General features: G+C 38.8%; 1 protein-coding gene across 1 annotated transcript in view; it reads right to left on the bottom strand.

The window, feature by feature from the left end:
* baiap2l1a (BAR/IMD domain containing adaptor protein 2 like 1a) overlaps nucleotides 1–26,937 on the bottom strand; it is a 147,939-nt gene that overhangs the window by 99,779 nt on the left and 21,223 nt on the right. The window contains exon 3 of the mRNA XM_060840564.1: nucleotides 24,171–24,257. Coding sequence (XP_060696547.1) covers nucleotides 24,171–24,257 — 87 coding nt within the window. The remainder of the gene's footprint in view (nucleotides 1–24,170; nucleotides 24,258–26,937) is intronic.

Raw genomic sequence — 26,937 nt, 5'->3', positions numbered from 1 at the left:
GGCTCTTAACTGTTCTCTGCCTTAGAAGGCTACTGAGTTAAAGCACCAATTAGGGATGGACAACAACAGTAAGATTATTTTAAAAAAATCAGTCTTGTAACTATATTCCAAAAAGGTGTGACTTCAAGACACGCAGTTAAAAACAGAATGCTGTCAATTTCAGTATTCATTTCCAATACACATTCATTTTGTGAGAACCGAACCTTTTTGGTGGCTGGGGCGAGGACAGAGAAAGGGAAGATGATACATCATGTTATGTTAGGAATGGAAAACACCCAAATTCTTTAAATATACATTGTTTGCAATGATTAACCCAATCTATCCAGGCTGTGTCACAAAGCTAAGGAATCTTGTGATGGGTTATTTGCTTTGCCATTCCGGCAAATAACAAGGAGATTGATTTCAATATTTAATATTTTTGTGGAAGAGAAATGGAAGGCACCAAATAGATATTTAAGTAAACACTGGAGTAAAATATCACAATAACTCTGATCCACAGCTTTCCTGTAAAGATGGTTAGGGCCAGAGAAAGGAGGCTTTCTTCAATATCTAGATATTGCAGATTTGAAAACTAAAGTAGTGTAAAACTCAATTATACACGGTCTGCCCAGTATGCATTCAAGCAACAAACCTTCAAGCTTGAAATAAGGATACTGTCCCAATAAGGGTTTAGCCTGGATTAAAAAGACAATTTATTTCATATAGGAATATCAATAGTATTAAACAAATGATGGCAAAGATCCTGTTCATTCATCACCATGCTTACTGGCTCACAGTCAAGGTACATCACAAATTTTAAACTTCTCATCCTTGTTTTTAAATTTGTGGTCTTACCTCTCCACACCTCTGGCTATATAAACCTTCAATATATGTGTGCTCATCTAATTTTGGATTTTTAAAAACATCCTGAATTTTTATCACTCAATTGATGATGGTGCCTTGGATTATCTCAGCTGTGGAATACCCTCCCTGCATCTTTCTGCTTTTTTATTTCATCCTTTCACACACTGTTTAAACTTTTATTATCTGACCATTAGGCTTGGTGTCATATTTTGTTTTATCTTACTGTGAACTACCTTGGTATATTTATTATACAAAAAATGTGCTTAAAAATATAAACATTGAAGGAGACAAAGCTGATCACTATTACAAAAGAATCTCTGCTGCCTACCACAATAAAATTCACTGCAAGAATCCTCCTCAATCATCTCCTCCACAGCCATACAGCAGTTTCCACCCACTTAGAGACACCAAAGAATGATACTCAATGCAAGAACTACACCAATTAAAATACATGAACTTTTATGAATGTCTGTGAGGTCATAAAACGTAGGAGCAGAATTAGGCCATTCAGCCCATCAAGCCTGCTCTGCCATTCGATCATGGTTGATATGCTCCTCACCCCCATTTTCCTGCCTTCTCCCCATAACCCTTCAATCCATTACCAATTAAAAATCTAACTCCTCTTTAAATTTTATTCATTGTTAGGGTAGCAAATTCCAAGGATTCACAACCCTTTGGGAGAAGTAGTTTCTCCTCAACTCTTAAAATTTGTTACCCCTTATCCTACGATTATGACCTCTCATCCTAGAATGTGGGGAACTGCTCCACGTCTATTTTGTCCGTACCTTTTATCATCTTGAATACCTCAATCTGATTTCCCCTCATTCTAGGTTCCAGAGAGTATAGGCCTAAAAATTGTTCAATCTCTCCATATGAAACTCATCTCTGGGTCCAATCTGGTGAACCTCCTCTGAACTGCCTCCAACATCTTTCCTCAAATAGGGGGACTATACCCGCCCACAATACACCATATGCAAGCTTACCGATGCCTTGCATATTTGCAGCAATACTTTCTTATCCTTAAGATTCTATTCCTTTAGCTATAAAAACCAACATTCCATTTGCTTTATTATCTGCTGTATCTGCATGCTAATTTTCTGTGACTTATGACACCAGATCTCTCTGCACTGGAACACCCCGAAGTCTCTCCCCATTGAGATAACAGGAAACCTTCCTGTTTTTTTTTTGACCAAAATCCTAGACCTCACACTTATCCAAATTAAACTCCACCTGCCATATTTTGGCCCACTCTCCTAACTTATGTACATTTACTAGGCTCTTATTTCTTCATTGCAATTCACCATCCTGCATATTTTTGTGTCATCCGCAAATTTGGCAAGAGAGCCTCTATCCATGCATCCAAATTGTTAATATAGATTGGAAATAGCTGGGGTGTAAGGAACAAGTCCTGTGGCACCCCACTAGTCACATCTTGCCATCCAAGAAAAAAATTTATCCTGAGACTGTCTTTTGTTCATTAGCTGATCATCTATCCAAGCTAATCCCATATGATCCAACCTTGTGAATTAACTTTGTGTGGCACCTTATCAAATGCCTTCAAAAAACTCCAGATGTATTATATCTACAGGATCCCCATTATCCACTTTGCTTGTTATATATTTGAAGAACTCTAGAAAATTAGTTAAACATGATTTGCCCTTCATAAAACCATGCTGACTCTGATGGATAGCGTTTTGACTTTCTAAATGTCCTGAAATTGTTTCTTTGATGATGAATTCTGTCACTTTCCCAACAAATGTTAAACTAACTGGACTGTAATTTCCCACAAATTGTCTCCCTCCCTTTTTGAGGAAGGGCATTACATTGGCATTTTCCCAGTTCACTGGAATCTTTCTTGTGTCCAGGGAAGTTAGGAATGTTGTAATCAATGGATCCACTATCTGTGCCCCACTTTTTTAAATACCCTACGATGTAGGATATCAGGCATGCAGGTCTTGTCTGCCCTCAATCCTAATAGTTTGCTGAGTACTTTTTCCTTATTGATGTTGATTGTTCCAAGTTCTACCCTTTCTATATACTGGACTTGCCCATTCCATTAGGAATGGCACTATTGTCCTCCACTATGAAAACTAAGGTAGAGTATTGATTTAGCATCTCTGCCATTTCAGTGTTCCCCACTATTAACTTTGGTTTCACTGTCCAAGGGCCCAATGTTCACCTTACCAACTCTCTTCCCTTTTCTAACCCTGTAGAAACTTTTGCTATCCTTTTTGACATTTTGTGCTAGTTTAATAATTTACTTTAGCTCTTATTAATTTGGCATCCCTTTATGTCTGAAAGTCTTCCAATCTTCCAGCCTGCCCATGGCCTTTTCAATATGGTATATTTTAGTTTTTGACTTAAAATTGTCCTTCACCTCCTTGTTTAGTCATGTTTTTTTTTTAAATCCCCTTTACCATCTTTCTTCCTCATTGGATTATATTTTAATTCTTCAACTCTGTCAACTGTGAAGAAAGGAAGTCCTCCTTGAATTTGGTTCCACTTAAAATTGTTATTCTCTGTTGACTCTACAACGTTAAACAATACAATCACCACTAGTTCTCAGTAGAGTAGAGTCAAACAAAAAGAAAGAAAGCCACTTCTGTCTTCCATGCTGCAGCATCTGCAGCAAATAATCCAGAAGAATGGAAACAGTTTATAGAACAGATTGAAACCATTCAACCTACAGAGTGTCTCAAACCAAAACAAATGCAACTTTAATCACTGGACTACATGATAGCCGAGTATGTGCTCTCTGAAAAACTGAGTTCCAGGCTATCAATACCCTTTCCAAATTACAGTCAGTTCTATAAAATCCTGATGAAGGGCTTTTGCCCGAAACGTCAATTTTCCTACTCTTCAGATGCTGCCTGACCTGCTGTGCTTTTCCAGCACCACTCTAATCTAGACTCTGATTTCCAGCATCTGCAGTCCTCACTTTTACCTAGTCAGTTCTATGTTTCTTCAATGTGAATTGATTTTAACGCAATTGAAGAATTTAAACCACTTTCTGTAGGAGACAAACTCTCCTTAAAGTCCAGCAATGTCTACATGAGATGCTTCAAATCCAATGGCAACTCAGTCCAACAAGATCATCCAACAAGCCAACTTGCCTTAAGTTATTTTTATTGAAGAAATGTTTAAAAAAAGCTAGTTATATTAAAACTGAATATTTGAAAAGTTTGTAATGTTAAAGTACTAATTTGCCTTAATGATTTGTGTGTTTTGGAAGATCTCCAAATCAAATAAAACAAGCTTGTTCAGCTTTATTCTAGCCTGAACTACCACAAATGATGAAACCAAACATAAACAAACTATACGGTCAGATAACATTGCTTGCCATTGTTTAGGATATTATAGTGCAGCAATGTGTTCCTATCACTGGGCCAGAAGTCTGAGTTCAAGCGACACCACAAGACGTGCTGACCAGAGAGATGTGCCACAAGTCCAGACAGGGTAACTGGTTAGAACAACAGACACGATAAAGACAGTGTTTCTTTGACATACATAAACACTGTATGAATTGAGGTCTTGATTATTTAAGGAATAAAAGGAGAGTTCAGAGCAATGTCATTGCTAGCTAGTCAGGTACCGGATGGCCCCAAAGTCAGAGTCTGAAAAAAATGAATTCAAACAAGGCAACCTACAACTTCATATCAGCCTGATAGAGTCATAGAGACGTACAGCATGGAAACAGACCCTTTGGTCCAACTCGTCCATGCTGACCAGATATCCCATTCCAACCTAGTCCCACCTGCCAGCACCCAGCCCATAGCCCTCCAACCCTTCCTATTCATATACCCATCCAAATGCCTTTTAAAATGTTGCAATCGTACAAGTCTCCAAACTGACTGATGTTATAAAGACTTTTGTATAAAAGTATACCTTTTTCCTTTTAAAAAAAAACTCAATCAAGTGACCACCTTTGATTTACAGTTGCATCCTGTACAAAACAAACATTTATTTTATTTCATTACATTACATTAATGAATTGGTTAACTGCATTAATCAATAATTATTACTGAAAAAAAAAACTTTTTGAAGGTTGCCTTGCACCCATCCAGACAATTCACAAATTTAAAGGGAAAAACTATCTTCCGTACTGCTTGACAGGAGTGTTCTGATTTCATAGTAAGTTAATTCTGATTGGTAGAGACATAGAGCATGCACCCACTAATGCTGATTGGTGGTGTTAACCAATGGTTAACAGTCACTGTCCAAATCAAATGAGAGTTCATTAAAGTTTTGAACTCAGTAACTCATGCATCCGAGTTCAGTTTCAATGACACCACGTGTGGCCAAACACAGTGTTAACATGGGATGTCTGCTAGACTCAGCTCCTCATAATGTCTTTTCTGGATATCATATGAAAATTGGTCTTCAAAACAATGAAAGCTAACCTTCTATCCATTAAATATTTTTATGCAAATGAAACACAGATTCCGACACAGTTAATTGCCAAGCTTTGTTTAAATTTTAAACCAATTTTGTCAAAATATTGTCCTGAGAAATAAAACAATGAATGGATGTTACCTACTTTGTATTGCATCAGTCACGACTGAACAATTTCAGTCTGAAAAGAGGAACCTTTGTGTTAAAGAAAGTAAATCCTGGAAATTGTCCTAGTAAGTGCATAATGAAAAGCTTCAAGAAACGGTGCCCTTTTCACTTCAAGTTCTGTACTACCTTAGAGCAATCAAATTAAATGGCAATTCTCAAGAAACAAAGTCTACAAGTTCCAGCCCTCCAAAATTTCAGCCTCTAACTCAGAGGTAAATACTTTTTTGAAGGAATGCAGATTTCAAATGCAAAAATTGTGCTCAGTGGTGAGTTAAAGTGTTAATATATTTCAAAAAAATGTGGTGCGTAGCAAGCAATTAACTTTCATTTTTAAACTGTGCTGAAAATTAAAGCCAGAAAGAAAGTAAGGCAAGTTTCTTCTTTTCTTAAGCAGGATAAACAAGCTCCACTGGACAGTGCTAGATGGTTAATTAGGTAGAAGTTTTAGTTGGTTCTTACAGTAAAACTCCAAAGAATGTAACGCAGCAGCTTGCAAAATGAGTGCAAATTTCAGGCTGCCAGACCCAACTGAACTTTTCCAGCAACTTCTAATTTTTAAATCAGAGTTAGAAATGCGGCAGGACAGTTTGGCAAAGTGGAACATTTGAATTGAAGTTTTTGAGCATGCTTCTCACAGTTGTTAAAGTGAAGTCAACAGATATAGTATATTTGGGTTTTCAGAGGGCTGTCGGTAAGGTTCTCTCCAGGATATTGGTTAGCAAAATTAAATACATGGGACAGAGAAAATATACCTACATGGAGTAAGAATTGTCTAACAGCAGAGAACAGAATAGGAATTAATCAGTCAGTCAGTCATTTTCATGCTGGCAGGTTACACAATTTATAATGATTTTGATGTGGGTACCAAGAAAAAAAATTTCTAACTTTGCCGATGACAAAGCTAAGCAGGAATATGTGAGAGAAAAATGTAAATTGGTTTCAGGAGCATTTGGATAGGCTGACTGAATGAGCAATAATTATCAAAGATGGAATACAATACAGAATAACGTAGCTATCTACTTTAGTAGAGGAACAAATGTGTAGAGCATGTCTCAAACGGCAAGAAGTTAGAAAGTGTAAGTATACAAAAGGGACCTAGGAGACCTTGTTAATAACTCACTAAAGGTTAAAATGTGGGTGCAGCAAGCTGTTGGGAAGATTAATGGAACATTAGCCTTTATCACAAGAGGATTTGAGGGACAGGAATAGTGATTGTAGTGATTAGTCAATTGCGTCGAGGCTTGGATAGATAGCACCTGGAATTCTGAGTGTAGTTTTAATCACCTTTCTTTAGGAAAGATATAATTACCATAGAGACTAAACAAATTAAGGCTCACCAGACTTTCTCCCAGAATGGCAAGACTGATCAGTGAAGACAGATAGTGAAAAGTTGGCATATATGCTTTAGAGTTTCTCAAAGAGAGGCAATCTCATTGAAACCTTTAAAATATTTAAAAGGGAATGACAAGGTAGATACAATTAAGACTAAAACTATGACAATTGCAAAAAAAAGAGGGCAATGGCCAGTTATGACCAAGATGAATAAATAAAGTTTTCCTCATGAGGGTTGCGAATATTTGGAATTTTCTACAGGGCAGTGCTGTGGAAGCTTAATCTTTGACTATGTTTAAAGAAGGGATTGATAGCAATGGCAAAAATGCTTATAGATAGTGTGGGCAAAAGGCATTGAAATTTTCCATCAGCCATGATCATGTTTAGTAGTAGAGCAGGCATAACAGGCTGACTGGCCTACTCCTTTTCCTAATGTTTGGAATGTGAGAAGTTATGAATGTACCATATGTTCAAAACAAACAATTACAAGAAACTTCACCACCTGCATAAGCTTGAGCTTATGATTGAATTCAAGCTTTGGCTGCAGTTATTGCTGTGCATCTATGAGGCAGAGGATGAGGTTGAAAGCACACTTACGGAGGTAGGTGCAGCTTAGGGTATGCAGGTAGATATCAGTACAGGACTGCCCTGAGACAAATGCATGCTCAAACTGGTTTTCCACTTTGGATGATGAGGAGGGGGATAGTCCTTCAGAGGAGTGCACTCAGCATCAAGTAAGTGGCATCACAAGCTGTACGGGAGGGGAGGAAGATAGGAGATCATTTAGTTTGGAAGACAGACCTTTCCGCAGCTGTATCATGACTCCAGGTGACATCTTGTCATGCTCAAGGATGTCACAGAACAGATCCAGGACATTCTTTGACAGGGTACATAAACAGCCAGACACCATGCGAAGGTGGAAGGAGGTTAAGGTGAGGGTGATAGGCCGGAGAGGGGGGTGGGGGTGAAGAGGTCGGGAAGAAGATTGCAGGTCAAGAAGGCGGTGCTGAGTCTGAGGGTTGGGACTGAGAAAAGATGGTAGGAGGGGAAATGAGGAAGCTGGAGAAATCTGCATAGACACGGTCTCCAACATTTTACCTGAAAGGCAACATCCCAAACAGTAGAGTATTCTTTCAGCATTGTACTGAAGTGCCAGCCTGGGTAATATACTTTAAACTGACATGGGACTTGAGCAAATGACCTGTTGATTCATCTTGACCTGTTAACACAGTAGTAGATGGGTTGCATCTTTGGATATACTTTTCTAAAAATAAAAGATCATCTTGGCTTTTATGTTCATGCCCAAAATTTAGTTTGCAATGTTTACTAGGTGATTATGAACATCACTTTCTAAAAGAAGCTTTCAGTGGGCAAAAATTGTACAAATTGCAGTACTTGATTTATAGAATGCTCCATATAGTGGAGGTTTATTTTGTTTGAAGGTAATTTAGATTTATTTTATTAATAGTGCACTGTTGGCATTCTTCTTTAAAGAATTGCTTTGAACAGTAGCACAATAAAAACACATTGCGATTGTGATTCTGATAATATTGGTGGCTTCCTTTTGAAATATTATTGTTGAATAACTGGAAGTTGATTAGGTTTGTCTGACAACGCAACAGACTGGAAATTAGAATATAAACAAGGATGATAACAGATCAATTTATTTGAGAAATCCCAAAGTTGCAAACTCCAAAAATGAAATGCATTCTAATTGTCATTTGAACCTGGTGATCAGATTACAACCTTGAAATAGCCCCTTCTGTTTTCATTTATGAGAGACTGAACTACACAAGGGATTTTTTTTCATCAGTTTTCCTCCTCGCACCAGTGACTGTGGGTATCCTCTATGTCCTTGATGTGCAATGAAGCTCACACAAGATTAATAAAAGTGACACCATTACTTGAAGGCTCTGAAGCTATCTGCAGTGGATTACTCTGCAATTCTGTGTCCAACATGTGTCATACAGTAATAAATATTGAATTATGCTCTCAAAGCTGAAACAATACTAAGTAGGCTAATTATAAAAAAGGAAGCTGGCTTTAGACCGTCAAAATCTAAACATGAAACATTTGCGACTGGTGCAAGAAAAAGATCCTGTTAGAATACATAAACAGTGCTGAAAGACAAAAGATATTTAAAATATTCACTTATGGGATGTGGACAATACTGGATAGGCTAGTGATATTTGCCCATTTCTTGAGGGCCCCGTCCTGGTTTTGCAGTCACTACATATAGTTAGTCCAGTTCAATTTCTGGCCAATGCTAACCTCGAGGATGTTGTCCTTTCAGAGAATATCCCTGGGACACATGCACCAAACAACCCCATCAACCTGTGGCTGACTGCTTCTACTCCCCCTTCCACTCCATCAAGGACATGCAAATTCTGGGCCTACTCCACTGTCAAATGCTAGCCAGCCAAGGCCTGAAGGAAGAACGCGTCATCTTTCACCTTGGGACCCTCCAACCACACATGTCAATATCAATTTCACTAGTTTCCTCATCTCCATTCCCCACCCCACCTCATCCCAGATCCAATCCTCCAACTAGACACCACCCTCTTGAACTATCCTACCTGTCCATCTTCCTTCCCACCTATTCATTCCACTCTCTACTGTCACCATCATCCCCCACCTGCATCTACCTATTGTCTTGCCCTCACCTTCCCCCAGCCCCACACCCCCCTTCTCTCAGCCACTTTCACCTCACTCCCCACATTCTTGGTGCCTGAAATGTCAACTCCCCTGCTTCTCGGATGCTGCCTGACCTGGTGTGCTTTTCCAGCACCAACACTTTTCTACTCTGATTTCCTGCATCTGTAGTCCTCACTTTCTCCTTGGATTTCTGGAGCACAAGTCTGCAGTACTATTGTCAGAATCTTGTTAGGGTCCATAGACTTTGCAGTATCCAGTACCTCCAATCATTTCTTCACACCACGTGTAGTGCACTGAATTGGCAGATGACTGCATCTGTGATCCTATGGATCCTTGGTGGAGACTGAGATGGTTCACTCATTCATTTAGCACTTTTGACTCAAGATTATTGTGAGCACTTCAGCCTTACCTTTCATACTGATGTGCTGAGCTCGCCCATCATTAGAATGAGGATATTTGTGGAGCCTGGTTATTTAATCATCCATCATTCACAACTAAATGTTGCAGGACTGCACTGCTTGGATGGGGTTAATTTATTTGAGGAACTACTCAGCTCTAACATTTAGTGCCTCTGCTGTTAGGCTTGCAAGTCGTACTGTTTTGTAGTTTCATCAAGTTGACATCTCATTTTTAGGTATGTCTGCTGCTGTTCCTGGCATGCTGTTTGGAAATTTTAATTTTTGTGCCAAAAACAGGCCATTCAACCCAACAATTGACACTGGTGTTTATACTTTACAAGTCTCCTTCCATTCAATCTACCTCATCTTGGTCTTTAACATTTCTTTTTATTCACTTTTATAACATGTACTTCTGTAGTTTCCTTTTGAAACATGCCAAACATTTGTGTCAAGCGCTTTTTATGATAAAGAATATCCCTTAGGAAAGTTCTGAGGTTTGTCCTGGTTTCTACTCACAGAGGATAACACAGGACACACCAAAAACTCCAGAATAACATGTTACATTATCCATCCTAAATAACATTTTGTAGAAATATTCATAATTTTGGTTCAATCAACATGATTTGTCATTTCATAAGTTAACACACCAAAAAATGACACAGTGATTTTTCTTATGGATGTTTTCTGATCAGTCTTTCAGAAATGTTATTGCAAATCTCTGGGACTTGAACCAGAGACTTTCTGTAGAGGATACTACCTTTACACCACTACAGCCTTCCTGCTTTTCCTAATGAGTCACAAACCCAATCCCTTTCTCCTGCTTGTTCTTACCCTAATGTCCAGTTTTAACTGTTTCTCTTAAGTAACCATCTAATTGCCTTTTAAAAGAACTCAAGGATTTTGCTTCATCAATGGTCACTGGCAACTGTACAGAAAATACAGTAAAACTTGCACCTATTTAATGCATTTAATGGTTACAGAACACAAAAGTTGAAAGAAACTGTTTTTTTAAAAATGGACATATTTAAAATGGTTCAATATATAGTCTGCCTCAAATAGTTATAAATTGATTTAATCTTTTCTTGCAACTATTTTTAGAAAGGAAAACCTATGTGATTGTGAGCACTCGTTCTTGCCACAATTTGTGGAATAACTTAAATGTGTGACATAGTAACTAGAACAGAACTGGCTGCAGCATGGTGGCAGCAACACATATATATCATATTTCACCCACAGAATATTGAGGGGTTAAACCCTTGCAGAATCCCTATAGAACAGATCTTTTAAATATTAAGAATAATGTAATTTTATTGAATGTCCTCAGAGTGAGTGATTGAGACTAGTGTGGAAGCAGACCTAAAAGTATGAAGCATTTCTATTTGGGGGATATTGCAGTTTTTTTTTAAGAAAATACATAACTAGCTTCTTTCAGCCTACTAAAATATGTATACATAATCAAAGAACGAAATATTATGGATAGGTGGGCAGAAAGGTCTTCCAGGCTCCATCTTTTTGGTGAAATGTATTTACAAGTCACCCCCATAACATTTCACTCTGAACTAGCCACATCATTCGATCTCTGGTCATCATTCCCTGCCACTTATGGAGATGTCACAGACCAGGCCAAAAGTGGCACCACAATTAAAGACAACTCCCTATAGGTTCTCATGAAGGCTGTTCATCAGGAAAGGAAAGTTGTTTTTCTTCTAGAAATGGCAACAGGAGACCAAAAGGATGAAAATTATTGAATGAAATGAGATCTTCTGAGTTAGGCTGTACATATGCAATAGTGAAGTGAAATAGCTCCACAATAGAAGGACACAAATAGGAGAAATCAAGAAAATGGAGCATAAATCTGAAGTTGGAATCCTTCTTGGATAGTGAGAAGGCCCCAGCCAAACCATCCAGGTGAAACGGTGATATCCCTGCTCTTCACTCAATTTGGGAGAAAGTGAGGATTACATATGCTGGAGATCAGAGTTGAGAGTGTGATGCTAGAAAAGCACAGCAGGTCAGGCAGCATCTGAGGAGAAGGAGGAGAATTGATGTTTCAGGCATAAGCCCTTCATCATTCCTGATGATAGGCTTATGCCTGAAACGTCAATTCTCCTGCACCTCGGATACTGCCTGATCTGTTGTGTTTTTCCAGCGCCACACTCTCAATTCTTCACTCAATCTAGTCTATTATATTCACGACTCAATGTGGTCTCCTCTACACTAGGGAGACGAAAAGCAGACTGAGCAACTGCTTTGCAGAACAACTACGTTTAGTCTGCAAAAATAATCCTGAGTTTCTGATTGCCTACCACTTCAACACAATGTTGTCTGGCCAACAACTGTCTCAGGCTTGCTGAAGCTCAGCGCAAGCTGGAAGAACAGTATCTCATTCTCCGCTTGGGGACCGCGCAACCTTCAGTAATTAATACGGAGTTCTATAATTTTAAAGGCCTGAGCACCACCTCCCATGTCATCATGTGGTCTGCTACCACAACCAACCCATTGTCAGCTACTAATGGTCCCCACTAGCAGCTATTGATTCACCCAGGATGACCACTACCCATTCTTTAGTTTACCCAATTGTTGTTTTTTCCTCTGGGCTCTTTCTCCAGCCCACATTTACTCGTCTCTCATCTCTCCTACTCCCAACCAATTGTCAGCATATGCCAACATTTTCCCAGCTATAAATCAATTTTGAAGGAGGGTCAATGGATCTGAAACATTAACTCTTTTCTCTCAAAGATGCTGCCAGGTCTGCTGAGTTTTTCCAGCAATTTCTGTTTTTGTTTCATCTAGTTTGGACAGCAGGAAAATAAGGTACAACCATGGAACACTGGGAAAACTCAGCAGATCTGGCATTTATCGAGAAAGTCTTTGCCTAAGGAAACAGGAAAATAAAAAAAATTCTGTCTGAAGCTGGCACTGACTGGCTTGAACCAGCTGAATTTCATCCTTAAACAAGGGATTCAACTTAAAACAAGGAATGGGGGGTGGATGAGGGGCTAAAAAGAGCAATGGAATGTCTTTGGCAAGTAGGATGATGGAAAATCCCAAAACATTTTATATGTGTATTATAAGCAAGAAGGTAAGTTGGACAAGGTAGGTCCATCCAAGGACAAAGGAGAAAATTTATGAATAGAGCCAGAGGAAGTGGATGAGGTTCTTAAATTTTTTGTATCATTATTCACCAAGAGGAAGGACATGATGGTAAGATGGGAGAGGAATATTTTGCTATTCTCAGGCATATCCATGTTAAGGTGGTGGTGGTTTTGGATGTCTTAAAAAAAACATTAAATGAAATAATTCTCCAGGGCCTGATGGGATCAATCCCAGGATACGGAGGGAAGCAAGGAGAAATTGCTGGGGCCTTGACAGACATCTTTTTTATCCCTTTTAGCCTAAGGCAAGATTACAGATGACTAAAGAATAGCCAATGCTGTTCCTTTAAGGGGGGACAACAGGGATAATCCAGGAAATTTTAGGCCCTTGAGTCTTATATCAGTGGTAGAAATATTGTTGGAGAGCATTTTTAAGGACAGGATTTATTCAAATTTGGAAAAGAACAAACTTATTAAGGATAGTCAGCATGGCGTTATGCAGGAGAGGTCTTGTCTCTCAAATTTGACTGAGTTTTTTGAGCAAGTGACAAATATGATCTATGAGAATAGCACAAGGTATGACGTCTACATGGACTTTACTGAAGCATTTCACAAATCTCTCATGAAAGGCTGGTCCAGAAGAATAAGTCTGGGATTCAAGATGCATTGGTAAGTTAAGTGCAAAATTGGTTTGACCATCGAAGACAGAGGGTAGTTGTGAAAAACTGTTTTACTAACTGACAGAACTGGCCTTTGACCCACCATGTCTGTGCCAACCACAATGCCATTCTAAATTAATCCTTTTATTTGCACATGTTCTGTATCTCTCTATTCCCTCCTTTTCAGGTATCTGTCTAAATGCCTCAAATATTGCTATTGTATCTGTTTCTACCACTTCCTCTGGCAATCTGCCAGGGTACGTAATACTCTCTATTCAATGTTTCGTATTCCTTGGACTGACATTTGGCATTTTAAGGTTACCACTTTCGAGGACTGTCATACTGCAATCAATGTTTGCCACTTCACTTTAGCTCCACCCATCCCACTGAACAATCACAGCCACCTCCTACCTGCATCCACCTATCATCATCCCGCCCACTGATCCCCAGCCCCCAACCCCCCCCATTCATTTCACAGCCCACTTCCTCTCCCCAAGTCCCAATGAAAGAGTCTAACCTGAAACATCCCCACCTCCTCTGATGCTGCTTGACCTGCTGTGCTTTTTCCAGCTCCAGTCTTTATCCACATTTCACTTTAGCCATCAATGAAGCATTGCCTCTCAGATCTGCCAGGGTTCATACTTAAAATGGGCTAAAACATAAAGCAGTTCACATACTATCAAGTCACTAACCTTTCATCAGAATCAGGAGAATGCATATGTATGATTGCTTTTCGAAGTCTTGCATGGAAACAAGCTGGCAGGGGAAGTAGAAGAACCTGGTCCAATTACAATATTTTAAAAACATCAATATATAGATAGGAAAGGTTGAGAGAGATAGTGGGCCAAATGCAGGCAAAATGGGGCTACTTCAGTTTAGGAAACTTAGTTGGCATGGATGAATTGGGCTGAAGGACGAGTTTTCATGCTGTATGACTATCTATAGTGGTAGGGAGAAAGTATAGTATTGAGGGGAATGGTAGAGGGTGAACAAATCAAATTCAAAGTTTACAACAACCATCTTTCTTTAAGTTTCCTGAAAGAAAGCCTGGCAGAGAATGGACAGGATAAATTGGAGACCCCCAAGGTCTGTTTGCATGTGTTCCTGAATACCACAAACACTCACCAGAGGGAAATGAAACAAGAAATGAAAATTTTTTGGATTGGATATGGCTTGCAGCTCACGAAGAAATGGTGAAAAGAAGTATACTTAGCGAGGCTTGTACTGTAATCAAAGCAAAAAGCCAACTTAATTATCATTAATTATTCACCATATGGAATGTGGGCTAAGCTTAATCTCGGTTTGATCTTTGCAAGGAACAGAGCTGGAAGATTGTGTGATTTGAACTTAATGGCAGATTCTACAATAGAGACGCCATAGAGACTTAACTGATGAAAATTAACTTGGAAGTATTGCAAAAGGTAACCAGAATGAGAGTCTGAAGCATTCACAACAAATGAAGGTTTCCAGCTGGAGCTGAGTTGAATTACCGAAAGGACAGTGGCATCCTTCTGTAAGGACTATCCATACATAAGTAACTTCAGGATTGATTAGTCTAATAAATGGGAATTGTGTGGAAGAACAAACTAGAGTACATAACAATATCGCTTATAACTATGCTCATTTTAAATCACTTAAATGCAAAAAGTTTGTTTCTTCTAACCAGAAAGTGAAATCATTTGGCATATTTGTTTTTAGGTAAATATTACTCGTCACTAACTGAATCATAAATGTAATTAGCAGTGTAACCACCAAATCACCCTCTATAATGACAATTTATTAAAGCTATTCACTTGAGTTTTCAAATAAGTGCTGTTACAGTAAACATAGGGTCTATTTTCCCTTCAAATTTGCTGCTGTGGAAAATAAATGTTTTCTTCTTCCATAGGTGTCTTTATTGTAAGTCAATAGTTCAAATATCAAGACATAATTGTGAACTAATTAATTCAAATTAAGATTTTATTTGCATTGTTACAGATTTCAAAACCAAAATATTCATGACATTTTCTATTTCTGTGATTATCAAATTATCTCATGAGATTTGTTAATCTCCAATGATCATACTAATATTCATTCAACAAACTTGATCTGATTGGAGGGATATGGGAATTCATTTTTCAAGGTGGCAGGACATATTGAGAGTGTAGTTAGCAAAACAAATGGACCTTAGGTTTCACAAAAGTTAGAGGACAAAAGCAGGGAGGTTATAAAAACCTCTGGGCAGGCTGTAACTAGTGTACTGTGTGCAGCTATGGTCACAATACTTCTGAAAAGATCTGAGAATCCTTGGATAAAGGTACAGACAAGACATATTAGAATGCTTCAGGGATTTTGGGTTTTAGCTATATTAGGCTGGAGAAGCTGGGGTTGTTCACCTTGAAGTAAAGGAGACTTAAGGAAGATCAGATGGAGAGATAAGGGATTACTAAAATGTTTAGGCAAGGTAGACAAACAAACAAGTTCCCATTGGCTGATAGTACAAAAAAGTAGGGAACAGAGGTTTAAGGTTTTGGGGTAACCATTTGTCAGGAAGAGCTTTACTCAGTCAGTGGAAATGACCTGGAAGTTGCTACCAAAGGGTGGTGGAAATGGGATGATCAATGATATCAGAAATGAAATTGGTTAGGTACTTGGAGGAAATGAACTTGCAAAATTATGATGTTAGAGTGAAGGACTGGGACTGACTGGATTACTCCAGACAAAGTTGGGAAGGACTTGATAAGCCAAATAACCTCCTTTCTATGCCAAAATGACTGATAAATGTTCGTGGAAAATAAATTAGCTGTTCAACTTTATCAAAAATCCATGAACTGAAACAAATTTACAAATTAAAGCACACCGTAATTTCCCTATAGTTCTGCACCATAAATGCACCATTAAAATGGTACAATTTCATAGCATATCCAGGCATACCATGTCCAAGCCTGTGGGAAAACCTTAATTGTTCAAGTTAAAAAAAAGTGATGAAAGCCTATAAAGAGCATATAAGGAAATTCAACTGTTAAACTTAACCGTGCCATTCGTTGAGGTTAAAAATCAAACACCAGGATATTGTCCAATACCAACACCTCCACACAATGGCATTTATTGTAAAATGGGCAGTTCTTTTGTTTTAGTTATATTACTATTTTTTGTGTGAAATTACTGAAGAAATAAAAAATAAAGAAATAGCAAATGAAATGTGAAAGACGGTCTAGAATTCTCATTTTCATCACAATCCAGTTACTCATTTGCAGCTGGGATTTTTGCATCGATACATGTACATTGCGGGAAGGTAATGGCAATCTTGCTTCAGTAGACACCTTCTTTTATCTATTTATTCGAGCATTTCAGGTTTGAAGAAAAAAAGTTTGGACTTGCTTGGCCTGAATTTGTTGTAAAATTATACTAAGTTAATGGTGAAGTTATGGCATAGACCATTAGTATGGTGCAGAAATTCAAGTATTGTTAAGTGATCTATACCAGTACATATCCATGTCATAGCTGAAAATGTGTTGCTGGAAAAGCACAGCAGGTCAGGCAGCATCCAAGGTACAGGAAATTCGACGTTTCTGGCATAAGCCCTTCATCAGGCTGATGAAGGGCTTATGCCCGAAACGTCGAATTTCCTGTTCCTTGGATGCTGCCTGACCTGCTGCGCTTTTCCAGCAACACATTTTCAGCTCTGATCTCCAGCATCTGCAGACCTCACTTTCTCCCCATATCCATGTCATAACTTGGAAACTTATATTGCTTGAATGACTAATTTTCACGACTCAAACATGTGAATTAGATTCTTGGCAATGTGTCAAGAGAACTGCTTTAAGACATTCAGGGTTCAATCTTGAACAGAAATAAAAGGGAGAACATTTATGAAGAAACAGGTAACATACTATAGTCCGATTATATTGTAGGGGATAAAATTCAATTTCGCAGGTCTTACCAGACAGGGTATGTTTTTGCACAGTGGAATCTGATTACAAATTTTTAATGTATTACAGGAAATCATTGCAAGAAAAGCAATCAAACAGTTGTAGCCAAGTTACAATATAGCCATATTTGACAAGCTGAACTGTTGTAGTCTCTACAGTGCACAATAAATTCCTCTTAACTTGATTAATTTCTCATGTCCTACACTGTAAAACCTTTGTAATCATTTCAACAGCATAAATTTAAAATGGTTATTTCTTTTAGAGATGATGTTCCAACGTTCTACATTCAAGTTTCCAGAATACACAATTTTCCATGCATCAAAATTTAAATAGGTGAAGACTGTTTATATTTTATTATAGTATCATTCAATCCCTGAATTACACGATATTCAAAATTTAAAATTAAATTTTAGCATTTATTTCAACACACTACTTTATACTCATGGTGGTAGCCAGACATGTTGAGAGAAACTGTTTCTGATGTCCACCCTGTCGTCCATAAAATTTCTTAACAAATTCAATAAAATCAACAAATTCATAAAGCTCCTAAAACAAGTCAGAAGGTGGATTCAGTGTCTCAGGTTTGAATAATTGGACTGCTTTGATTTCTAAGGTGACAGACCTAAAATTTCACTGTTTTTCTCTCTGCAGATATGCTGTTTAATCTGCTGAGCATTTCCAGCATTGTGTTTCGGTTACAGATTTCAGCATCTGCAATATTTTGCTTTAGTTGTTTTGACTTAGACTTAGACTGCCTGGATTACTTTTAGATTTATAGCTAGTAAAGGCGGCTTCATTTATAACTTTTAGGACTATGAGCCAAGATCTGGAAGACGGGATTTATATAGTCTGATCTTTGCTGACCAAAACAATCGGATCCAAATGCCCTCCTCTGCTGAAAACATCTATGAATCTATGTAGATAAAGGAAGTCAGGTTTATTTTCTTTTAATTTATTTCCCCATATCCTATTTGCTCATCTGGTCACTGACATTACTGTACCATTTTCCACTGCATAACCCCACCACTGCTAATTTTCCTACTGCACTCTTTAGATAGGCTTAAGTTATGGGCAGCATGGTGGCTCAGTAGTTAGCACTACTACCTCACAGCACCAAGATCCCAGGTTTGATTTCAGCCTCTGGTGACTGTGTGACGTTTGTACATCTCCCCATGTCTGCGTGGTTTTCCTCTGGTGCCCCAGTTTCCTCCCACAGTCCAAAGGTGAATTGGACATGCTAAATTGCCCATAGTGTTAGGTGCATTAGTCAGAGGGAATAGGTCTGGGTGGGTTACTCTTTGGAAGGTTGGTGTGGACTTGTTGGGCTGAAGGGCCTGTTTCCAAATTGTAAGGAATCTAATCTAGTCTTATGCTGGGTCTAGTCCCATGATCCTAGCAGCCCTCCATTGGTTGATGCAAATAATATCTGTGAATGGTTGAAGTAGACATGGGCCAGCTACTCAATATTGGAGCATCACAGTTGACTCAAATGTTGTTCAAGTATGAAAAAAGAAAGAAACATCATTGTTGGAATTTCTGGATAGTAGTGAAGGACAAGACCTTAACCTCTAAATTTAAAATCATTGATTCTTGCTGAGGTCAGTTTTTGTTTTCTCAGTAGAGATTATGAATTGTATTTGGAACCGTCTTCACACTACAATTTACTACCAAACAATGCACAGGCATGATGAGTCAAACGGCTAATGCAACTTTGAATGCTGTATTGTTTTATTTTATGATAAACCAAGTGATGCCCTTACTCAAAATAAAATGGAGAGCATTGGAGAAGAAGTAGAATACAGGAAGAGGTCCTTTGGCCCACCATGTCTGTACCAACCATGATGCCATTTTAAAGTTAATCCCATCTGTCTGCAGAAAGAGGATATGGACTATTCCTGGCCTGTTTGTGTGTTTATCTGGACACCTCTTAAAAGTGAATTGTATCTGCTTCTACCCCCTCCCCTCGTAGCATGTTCCGGGCACTACCATCTGTGTAAAAAGCTTGGCACACAACTCTTAAAAATTTTCCTCCTCTCACTTTAACCCTATGTCCCTAGTATTTGACATAACCACACTGGCAAAAAGATTCTAACTATTCACTTTATTAATGCCGCTCAAGTTTATATACTTCTTGCAAGTTGGCCCGCAAAATCCAAAATCTCTAGCAAAACAAATCCTGTTTTGTCACGTTGACTACCTCAAGTATTCCTTCAGATAAAAAGCTGAAAGCATTGGTTGCTTCAAAATGCATCTAAGCTGAAATGGAAACAGCTACAATGTTCATGGAGAAATTCAATATCTAAATTATACCTGCCCACCTGAGGTGACATTTCAGTGCAGCGGTAAGGAAGTGCTGCACTGTTGGAGGGGTCACCTTTTGGCTGAGATATGCAACACTGATTCTCTGCTCTGTCTGTAAAATATCTCACAGTACTTTTTGACAAAGTCAGGCCATTATGATCAGTATTCATCTCTTATTTTTTTTCAGTAAAATTGTTTATGTATCATGGAAGATCTAGCAAACAGCAAGATACAGGCATAGATTAGCTACCATATATTACATTAAGTACTTTCGATGTGTGTTCACTGTAATTAGCTGCAGTGTTCTTTGGGAAATAATAAAATGTCAGCTTCTATATAAATAGAAGTTTTGTTCTTTGGCTGCAAACCATTGTATCTTGTTTTAATGTGGATACTTAAGATGTTCATATAACCTCAGGCCAGAGCAATAGGCATTTATTAATAGTCTGTACAGGATATAAGTCTGCAGAACACTGGTACTTTGTGTTGTACAGAGTTCTAACTTTCTGGCAGAGTACTAGTTCATGATTGCAGCCACAGTTACATCAGGGCTTAATGTTCTGAAGAAGAGTCACTGGACTCAAAACATTAGCTCTGCTTTTTCTCCACAGATGCAGCCAAACCTGCTGAGTTTTTCCAACAATTTCTGTTTTTGTTTCAGATTTCCAGCACCTGCAGTTCTTCATTTTATTTTTAGAAAAGCAGTGGTCAGTATATACAATCACTTTTTATTGATTTTAAACGCTAAACAAATATGCTTACATTTTGTACATGAAGTTTTTTGCAAGAGTTCTTCTGAATATATTATAAAATATCTAAAAAAAAATAGACTTCATGGCAACATCCACCTTTTAGAATTGCTTCTTGAAGTGAAGTGATCTTGCAATACAAAGACAGTTTGCCTGGCATTTTTACGTTGCTGATAGTCTGTGTACAAAGTGTGAAAAGTCACACTTCAGTACTTGGAAGAAAGTATTGGACTGTTAACAAAACACCAAAAAAAACCAAGCAGATTTTGTTCCTAAACAGTTAAGTACTTTAGATTTAATCCCTTGCACAATGGATCACTCAAAACAATGCTCAGGACTTCAAGCTAATGTTGTGCCGTGTGCAAGATAGTGAAAGGATTTGGTAGTAAACACTTTTCTAGTAAGCTGTACAATGTTGCTGCACTGAACGATTTGGAGATGCTGGTGTTGGACTGGGGTGTACCAAGTTAAAAATCACAAAATACCAGGGTATAGTCCAACAGGTTTAATTGGAAGCACTAGTTTTCGAAGCATTGCTCCTTCATCAGGAATGGTTGTCAATTAAACCTGTTGGACTATAACCTGGCATTGAGAGATTTTTAACGCTGCAGTGAACATTCACCTATACTGGCAAATACCTTTTCAATAGACATTGCTTTGAACATAATTAACAATTTGTGGAACATGCACATGGTTGGCAAGCCCAGCATTTGCTGTCTCAAGCAGGTAGACCACTTCATTCAGCCATTACAGAGCATGTGCTGTAGGTACACCTAAAGTCTTACTGGGAAAGGAGTTTCAAGATTTTGACCTAGTGATATTCAACATTTCTCTCAAGTATTTTTCCTGCTGAATAGATCATGGAAATCTGTATTCAGTGACTTGAGGTGTTGATATGCTCATCAGCATGTGCAGAACCTCCCAGAGGATGTGCAGTTCCACAGCTTAAAGTGAACATTGAAAGAATGGCAATATAGGTCCTCGTCAGGATGGTGTGTAGCCTAGACGAGAACTTGCAGGAGATGTTCATGTGCGTCTTCTGTTTTTGTTCTTCTATATGCGAGAGGTCTCAGAATTGGAAAATGCTGTGAAGGAGCTTTAGTGAGTTGCTGCAATGCAAGGGATTTATGATACACACCATTGCAAGGGTACATCAATGGTGAAGGTATTAACATTTAAGTTGGCATAGGGAGGTCGTTTGAGCAGTGTGCATTATCCTGAAATTTCAGTGTTGCTGGAAGTGAACTTATCGAGTCAAACTGACCAAAATTTAATCAAACACCTGACTTGTACCTTGTACATGATGGAAAGGCTGTAGGACACAAGAGGTGAATTACTCACTGCTAAGTTTCCAGCATGGTGTGATCCAACAGTATTTAAATACCTAGAATGTTAAGTTTCTGGTCAATGTTAACCCCTGGGATTTTGATGGTGAGTGATCAAGTGACTACAATCTTGGTCTTACTTCATACAGACATGGATAACTCCAGAACCTGAGTGATTGCAAATGACATTGAAGACTTCAATCAGACAACCTACGATAGATAGAATATCATTGATGAAGCAGGTAAAGTTGATGGGACCTAGGAAACCACCCAGGGGAGGTGCTAGGGCTGGGATGATTGGCCTCCAACAACCACAACAGTCTTCCTTTTAGCCAGGTGTGGCTATAACCAGTTGAATTTTCTTCCTATGACTCCCATTCACTTTACTTCGTTGCATCGGATGCTACACATTGATATGCTGCCTTGACTTCTAGGGATGCCACTCATCTCACCTGTGGAATTCAGATTTTTTTTTCCATGTTTGGAACAAAGCTGTAATGAGATCAGGAGCAAGGTGGCTCTGAGCACTGGTGGTTAGCACTGCTGCCTCACAGTGCCAGAGACCTGGGTTCAATTCCCGCCTCAAGTGACTGACTGTGTGGAGTTTGCACATTCTCCCCGAGTCTGCGTGGGTTTCCTCCGGGTGCTCCGGTTTCCTCCCACAATCCAAAGATGTGCAGGTCAGGTGAGTTGGCCAAGCTAAATTGCCCGTAGTGTTAGGTAAAGGGGTAAATGTAGGGGAATGGGTGGGTTGTGCTTCGGCGGGTCGGTGTGGACTTGATGGGCTGAAGGACCTGTTTCCACACTAAGTAATCTAATCTAATATCAGGTCTGGTCCACACCCTCTAACAAGCCACCCTCCCCTCCTGGTACCTTCCCCTGCCACTGCAGGAATTGCAAAACTTGTGCTCACACCTCCCCCTTACTTCCGCCCAAGGCCCCAAAGGAGCCTTCCACATCCAGAATTTCACCTGCACTTCCACATGTCACTTATTATATCCGTTGCTCCTGATGCTGTCTTCTCCACATTGGGGAGACTACACACCTTCTCGCAGAGCGCTTTGGAGAACATCTTCGGGACACCCACACCAAATCAACCCCACCACCCCATGGCCGAACATTTCAACTCCCCTTCCCCCGAGGACATGCAGGTCCTGGACTTCCCTCACCATCTGATGCCTGGAGGAAGAATGCTTTATCTCACGCCTTGGGACCCTTCAACCCCAGGGCATCAATGTGGACTTCACCAGTTTCCTCATTTCCCCTCCCCCACCTTACCCCAGTTCCAACCTTCCAACTCAGCACCACCCTCATGACCTGTCTCACCTGTCAATCTTCCTTCCCACCCATCAGCTCCACCCTCCTCTCTGACCTATCACCTTTACCTCTTACCTCCATCCACCTATTGCACTCTCACTACCTTCTCCTCATCCCCACTCCCCTCCCATTTACCTCTTCACCTGAGGCTCCCAACCTCATGCTTGATGAAGGGCTCTGCCCCGAAACGTCGATTTTCCTGCCCCTCGGATGCTGTCTGACCTGCTGTGTTTTCCAGCAACACACACAACTCAGGATTGTCTATCGCTACTTTAATACTTCTACCTGCAGATTTTACTCAGAACATTTTACAGCAAAGCCTTCCATAAAAAAAAACATAAAGCATACTTCACAATGCAACCATTTAATTGCACTTTAAAAGAGCATGAATGCACAATAAACTTTATCCTAAAACAATCCAGGGTATAATATTGACTTGTTCTTTTCCACAAGCACTCAATTGAAATGGTGCAACACATTAACCTACTTTTTTTCAGTTTAAAAATCACAACACCAGGTTATAATCCAACAGGTTTAATTGGAAGCACACTGGCTTTCGGAGTGTCTCTCCTTCATCAGGTGGTAGAAGGAGCGACGCTCCGAAAGCTGGTGTGCTTCCAATTAAACCTGTTGTGTGATTTTTAACTTTGTACACTCCAGTCCAACACTGGCATCTCAAAATCATAACTACTTTTTTAAAGTCATTCATCAACTTTTGTGAAGTTAATTAATAATTATGTTTAAATAACCTATTTAAAATCAATTTGAGGAGTATTATTAAAAACACAGTGACACCATACCATCCTTAACTGACACCATAAAGCAGAAACTAACTGATCATTCATCATTTTTATTTGTTAGTCTACTAAAACTATTTGCAGGTTTGCCTGCAAAATAAATTGATTATAAGTGAAACACCAAGATATTCTTGACACAAGATACTTTATGAACACAATTCATTTGTTTATATCCCTGTAAATCAAACTGATGTATAAAATGCATTCATTGGTTCACATATATCTTACCTAACTCTTTGGAAACTGGTGATTGAGAGCTCAATTCTGCCAATTTTGAAATGCCATCAAAGTAGGTTTTTCCTGCAGCCACCATAGCTGTTAAAATAAAAAATTTAAACAAACCACAGTTATTTGTTTAGAAAACAATCTCAATATCTTTTAGAACAAAAATTTAAGTTAACCAAAATAACAGAACTGAAGCTGCTCGAGATCTGAAACAGAATCAGAAATTTTGCTGGTGAAATTCAGCAGGTCTGGCAGCATCAGTGGAAAGAAAGCAGAATTAATGTTATGAGTCCAGTGACACATCAGAGATGAAGAAGAGTCAACTCTACTTTCTTGCCATGGATACTGCCAGGTCTGAGTTTCGCCAGCAATTTCTGCTTTTGTTTCAGGTTGATCAAAACTGGAATTATATCAAGTAAAGACAACTATTCTATTCCGGTAATTCACTTTAGTCAAGTAATTGCATTTTCCCATTAATGGCAAGGTAATATTATACAATTTAAAAACCAGCTCTTTCAACTCCTCCATATTCCAAATTTAAGGTTGCACTAAATATGGCTATGAATGGTCAAAATGGATAATAAGACCAGCTTTAAAAATACAGTTATGCACAGTAGTAGAAAAGCATACATTTGCATCTCAGAACAATACAGCACAAGAACAGACCTTTCAGTTCTCCAAGCCTGTATCAACACATTTTGCCCTTCCATATTGAAATTGTCTCTACCTTCAGGATCCGTATCCTTCTATTCCTTTCCTATTCATGTATTTGTCCAGGTGCTTCTTGAATGTTGTTGTGTCCGTTTCCACCATCTCCTCTGCCAACACGTTCTAGGCACTCACCACCCTTCGTGTGAAAGCGTGCTTTGCACATCTTTTAAACTTGCCCCCTCACACCTTGAATGCATGTCCCATAGTAATTGACCCCTCCACCTTGAGAAAATGTCTCATACTTTCCATTCTATCTATGCCATTCGCAATCTTATAAACTTCTACCCAGTCACCCATCAACCTCCTGCATTCCAGTGAAAACATATTCAGTTTATCCAATCTTTCTTCAAAGCTAAAAATTCCCCATACCAGGCAACATCCTAGTAAACTTTTTCTGTGCCCTCTCCAAAGCATCCATATCCTTCTGATAGTGTGGTGATCAGAACTGTGCACAATACTCCATGTGGGATCTAACTAAATGTTCTATAAAGTTGCAACATAACTTGTCTACCCTTATACTCCATGCCCCTTCCAACAAAGGCAAGCATGCTATAACCCATTTGTTTAAAACTACCTCCTTTACCTTTGCTGCCATCTTCAGTGATCTGCAGATCTGCACATCCAGATCCTTCTGCATATCAATACTCCTAATCATTCTGCCATTCACTGTATAATTTCCATCTGTACTTGACCTTCCAAAACGCATCTCATTTGTCCAGATTAAATGCCATCTGCCATTTTTCTGCCTATGCCTCCAACTGACCTACATCCTGTTATATTCTGACAATCCTCCTCACTATCCACAACTCAACCAATATTTGCCTCATCCACAAACTTACTAATCGGACCAACTAGGTTTTCCTCCAAATCATGTATGTGGACAACAGGACTGATCCCTGTGCAACACCACTAATCTCAACCCTCCATTCCAAAAAATGTCCTTCTACCACTATCCTCTTTCTCTGTACCCATCTTACCAGCTCAGCCAATATCATGTGACTTCACCTTCTGTTCCAGTCTGCCATGAGGACTTTGTCAAAGGCTTTATTGAAGTCCAAAGGCTTTGTCAAAGGCTTTATTGGAGACAACAGCAACCACTTTTCCCTCAAATCATCTTAGTCATCTCAAAAAACTTATTCAAGTTAGTGAGGCATGACATTCCCTGCACAAAACCAGAATGTCTAATGTTAATAAGTCCATTTGCTTCATTGAGTTTTGTGTACATGCTACAAATTTGAAATTTGTATTCTTATCATGTGTTTTCCGGGCTGTTCATTGTTATTTCACAACTTATCTTAGACAAACAAATATCAAATGAGAAAAGATTGGACCCTTCCATTTGACACCAAAAACATAATTTTCACCCAAGATTATTTCAGGACGTAATATGACAAATGTACTAACATGGAAGCCTCCCAGGAGAAAAATAAATTTGCTTTTCTCATGCATATCAACCAGCCACATATTTCCAGTTTGCGCCATCCAAAGTGGCTATGCCTCTAGCTGCCAAGGCCTCCCGAGTTCTGGAATTCACTCCCCCAAACTCTCTACTCCTTTCTTCCTTTAAAGCATTCTTTAAAAACCTATCTCCTTCCACCAAACTTTGGGTCATTGGTCTTAATATCTTTTGCGGCTTGCTACATTTTTGTTCAATAATGCCCCCGTGAAGTATTTTGAGATGTTTTACTATGTAAAGCGCAATGTAAATGTAAATAGTATTTTTTTGCATTTTCTTCTCTATGTTAATGTCTTTAACTTTCTAATAGTACTCTGTCAATTCAACAATCAGAGAAAAGGATTTTTGAGTAGATTAAAATCAGAAAAAAGTTCCAATGTAAAACAGAGAAAACAGCTACTACTGTATTTAAAACATAAAATTTTGGGTAGTTTTTTTTAAAAAAGTGAAATATTACAATTATCACCCTTTCCAATCATACAAATTTATAGAGTAACACACCCATCAGATAATTTGGAAGTACTATAACACTGGAACAGAGACTGATAAAGATCAGTGCAAATTCCTTTAATCAAGGAAAATCTCAGTTTCTCTGCAAGTCCA

Source organism: Hemiscyllium ocellatum, chromosome 20, assembly GCF_020745735.1.
Source record: "Hemiscyllium ocellatum isolate sHemOce1 chromosome 20, sHemOce1.pat.X.cur, whole genome shotgun sequence".
Classification (NCBI taxonomy): Eukaryota; Metazoa; Chordata; class Chondrichthyes; order Orectolobiformes; family Hemiscylliidae; genus Hemiscyllium; species Hemiscyllium ocellatum.
The sequence above is the reverse complement of the archived record's forward strand: the minus strand, read 5'-3'. Positions and strand labels throughout refer to the sequence as shown.